This window comes from Octopus bimaculoides, chromosome 7 (assembly GCF_001194135.2).
Source record: "Octopus bimaculoides isolate UCB-OBI-ISO-001 chromosome 7, ASM119413v2, whole genome shotgun sequence".
Classification (NCBI taxonomy): Eukaryota; Metazoa; Mollusca; class Cephalopoda; order Octopoda; family Octopodidae; genus Octopus; species Octopus bimaculoides.
Window position 1 is genome coordinate 72,537,704 of NC_068987.1, and position 4,472 is coordinate 72,542,175.

General features: G+C 36.0%; 1 protein-coding gene across 1 annotated transcript in view; it reads right to left on the reverse strand.

The window, feature by feature from the left end:
• Window positions 1–4,472, reverse strand: part of LOC106876491 (uncharacterized) — a 76,033-nt gene that overhangs the window by 15,930 nt on the left and 55,631 nt on the right. Inside the window, exon 2 of the mRNA XM_014925054.2 lies at window positions 3,255–3,338. Within this exon, the coding sequence (XP_014780540.1) occupies window positions 3,255–3,338 (84 nt within the window). The remainder of the gene's footprint in view (window positions 1–3,254; window positions 3,339–4,472) is intronic.

Sequence of the window (4,472 nt, forward strand, 5' to 3'; positions counted from 1 at the left end):
ACAGAAGCCTGCACCAGACTTCTGTAACAGTTTTGGCAGGATTTTTACAGCTGGATGCCTTTCCTAACACCAACCACTCAGCAGAGTGAACTGGGTGCTTTTTACATGGCACAAGCACAGGTGAGGTCAGTTTTGGCAATGTTTTTACAGCTGGATGCCCTACCAAACACCAACAGTGTGGACTGGGTGCTTTTAAGTGGCACCTGCACTGACAGGGTCACCAAGTACTTGCAAAAAAATAAATAAAAACTCTTTTGAGAGGGAAGGTGGCATCAGAGGAGGTGATCTTGTGTCAGATGATGAAAGGTGAGGCAGAGAGGTAGAAACAGGTGTCTTGCTGTAGAGGAGGTACAAGGTTTCCCGGTCGGAGAGAGATCAGGAATGAGGACAGAAACAGGTGTACTGCTGCAAAGGAAACACATGGTTACCCAACCTGAGAGGAGTGCAGGAGAAGGAGAGAAAGTCGGAGATAGCAGGATAGAGATGGTGGCAAAGTACTGGGCATACTCACAAGGGACGGGAATCAGAATATAAATGGGATGGTTGAGTAAAGGAAGAGAGAGATATAGATGGTGGCAAGAGCCAGGGCCTTATGGAGCAATAAGAAATAACCAACACATGTTGTATATATAATGTGTAGTATGGCTGGATGGTTAAAAATTTGCTTTGCAGCCAAGAGGTCTTGGGTTCAACACCACAGTGCTTACATAAAGTGCATAGTAAAAACAGGTAGTTTAATAGAGAAAGTCTAATTGAGACCATTTAGGGTATATAGTTAGAGGATCTAAATGCAGTATTAAGAAGTTTATTGATAAACTCAAGTGTAAAACAAAAAGTTGGTACCATTACTAACAGTACATCAATGACCCTATTCAGCCAAAACAACACTGTAAACCATCAGGTTACATTATCAGCTTCTAAAGTTAGTTTGTGCTAAGAGTGCTTTCCGCATACTAATTTTCCATACAGCATCTGCTTTGGAACCATCTAATCATTCATTTGTTCAAGGTGATTGGTCCAATGTAAATTGTGCTTGCATACCATAACCTCAATACTTAAATTTTGATTCCCTTCAAAATCTCTGTGTCTAGAGTCTATGAGGAGCAGCTAATATTCAAAATATGTCATAAGCATCTCAAATAAAAGCACATAGTGCTTGAATAGGATCCATGTCACAAACAAAGAAAGGAAGTCAATACACAGGTATGATAAACATTTATCAACCTTGCAATGCCTTCTTGAGATCAGACTTATGACATGTCAAGACTGAAAAACTGTGAAGGAATCAGTTGCTTTCTAAAGCCTTCGAGGTATTTCAACTAAGATAGACTATTTTAGAATTGTGTTTCCTATGGCAGACTGGTACATTACAACAATCTTGTTTGGACTAATTCTGAGTCCAAATATCTTATAAGATGTAGAATCAAGATCTATGAGAATTTGAATGTCCTTAGCAGTAAGTGCCATCATCTTCTTAACCAGTTGGAGTCATCTCATCTGCATTAAGGAGATCATTAATAAAAGATTGAAAAACTTTTGCATTCGCAGCAAAACAATGTAAATTGAAGAGATGATCATAAGATTGCTATCATATATATATATATATATATATATATATATTGCTTAAGAGTAAAGGCACATGTGAGAGTAACAATGAAATACAAGAAAAAGAGAGTTGAGGCAAGGATGTCTTCTTGTTGATACCGTTTCTACAGGAATGGCTCCTGCCATGCTCCCACTAACACTGACTCATGCTTCCATGTTACAAAATGGTTTAATTAACAATATAAAGTGTTCTGAACAACCAAAATTTATGGAGTAACTCTCATAGATATGCATTATTCACAGAATAAAAGTTTTTTTATTAGATCAATGTAAACCCTAAGAAAGACCATGTTCTGCTTATAGTGCCTTACCTGTATCTGTCTTGCTGTGAAAATAATATCCATTGGTCATCTATCAGAATAGAAACCACTCTGAGATCCAGGAAGGATATCAATTAAAAGGGGTTTATTCAGGTGAGTAAGAAAAATTCCTGCCAGAACCTTGCCAACAGCTGACATTAAAGTGATTCCTCTATGGCTCTATGCTCTATTCTGACACTCCTTCCTTTCGAAAGAGGTGACATAATTGCTTCTTTCCATTGTTTGGAAATAGCATTGCTTTTCTAGATTACACGAAGTTCATGAAGACTGTGTGATATGAATTTCACCAAAGTGCAAGACTGTAATGCAGATTCCAATCTTTAACTTTCTTACAAAAGTGAACACATTAGATAATGTGATACCCATCATTCACCAAACCTAGATACCCATCATTCACCAAAATATAGAATAATCTCAGTTGTATTACTTTTGATCATAGATCTGCTTGATCAGCATTGAACTGGAACCAAACAACAACATTTTGGGACTGACTGGCCTTTATTGAATAAAATAACCAGAATTTGTTTGTCAGTCAGGTTTAGGCAACCAGAATTAATAATGAGTTTTGGGCAGAGACACAATACAATGACTATAGAGGGATTGAATTCATGATCCTCCTTTAGCATTTAAGGCAGCCATATCCAGCTAAAACATACTACTTGTTTTATGTTTAAACTGGTCAAATCCAGTTTCTAACAGCTATCATACAACGTCATACTAAGAGTAAACAATCACTTCATTGAAATCTCAAAGCTATGAGATAATGCATGATTAACTCAAAAGGATATGAATAAATAAGCATTATATTATAACTGAATAATCTGTTATATATTACATTATAACAGAATAATCTGAATGCTAAAGGGTTAAACTCCCAATGGAGATGTAGAGGTACCATCATGACATGCTGTGCACCAGTCTTTTCTTTCTGTCAAGAGATCAACATCTAATGGTTTCCCTCTCCATTCCTTGATGTATTGTCCATCCATCTCTTTGTGTCTGTTTCACCTTCTTTTCTCTTCTAACTCACTTACACACAGGATGTCCTACATGGTTGTTAAGTCTGCAAGAAATAGAAGCCAAATTGTTGTCAAATGACATCCTATTATCTTGAAAAAGAAAGACACATTGTTTAATGTGATCTATGATGTATTGTGCCAAGGAAGAAGTAGTGATGGTCATGCTAGAATGTTTTTCATCAAAGGTCTTTTCTGACAGACCTCATCAAGGGCTATACGAAAACAACTGCAACATCAACAATAAATAAAGAAAAATGAGTCACCGTTCAAAAGGAGAAAGAATTAAAATAAATGAGAATTAATAAGTTACCATCATGTCGTCTATGATAATGTTCTCCAAGGAGGAAAATAGGGCTGTCATAGCGAAAACTTGTCTTTCGGTTCAACGTCCAACCTAATTGAGAGAAAAAAAAAATATTTTAACATAATAATGGTTTATATATTAACCAGCTTCAGGTTTATGAATATACATAGAGAATATGAAATAAAACCTGTTCTTTATGGAAAAGTCTGTGAAAGATAGAGCCTGCATTATATATAAGGGTCATACAATTATAGGTAATGAAATCCTTCATAGAAGTGGTTCAAAATATAGTCAAAAACAAGAGGGGAATGTGGTGGAATAAGTCCTTTATATGATGAGAAATTATTTTAACCTTTTAAGCATGTGAATCATCACTAAGCCATGAAACAGAAGTCATCAATAAGTTATCCTGATTGTGGTAGAATTATATGTAAGGCATGCTCTATCTGTTTTACAATTAAATCCAGTTACAATGCAGATCTCAGGTGGAGTCATGGAGTCAAACAGTAAAGACAGACATGTGGGACCCTTGAATTCTAATGTAGCTAACAATACAGCAACTATTTTGGTATGTGTGCGAGTGTGTGCATGCTTAGAAACAACACAAACAGCCCACGCGCACACACATTCACACACACACAGAGTTTAAAAGAATAACCACACACACACACATACATACATATATAGTTTAAAATAACCAGAAAGCAGATTGCTGGTATTTCAATTCTATCATTACAATAGTTTATCATCAATAATTAGTACATATTATATCGATAATGACCCATCTCATTAGATGGCGTCTTAAAACACACACATGTACATACATACATATATGTACATATATACATATTATATATATATATATCTATCTGTGTATGCATATGCATATATGTGAACGAGCATGGCTTAGTAGTTAGGGTATTCAGCTCATAATTGTAAGGCTGAGAGTTCGATACCCAGTAGTGCAGACACTATTTTATTGCTCCAGTCTACTCAGCTGACACAAATGAGTAGTACCTGCATTTAAGAGGGCCAGCCTTGTTACATTCTTTGTCATGCTCAATCTTCCTGAGAACTACATTAAGGACATGCATGTCTATTGGGGTGCTCAGCCACTTGCACGTTCATTTCACAAGCAGGCTGTTCCGTTAATCAACTGGAACACTTGTTATCATAACTGATGGAGTGCCAGTTATATATATATATATATATATATATATATAT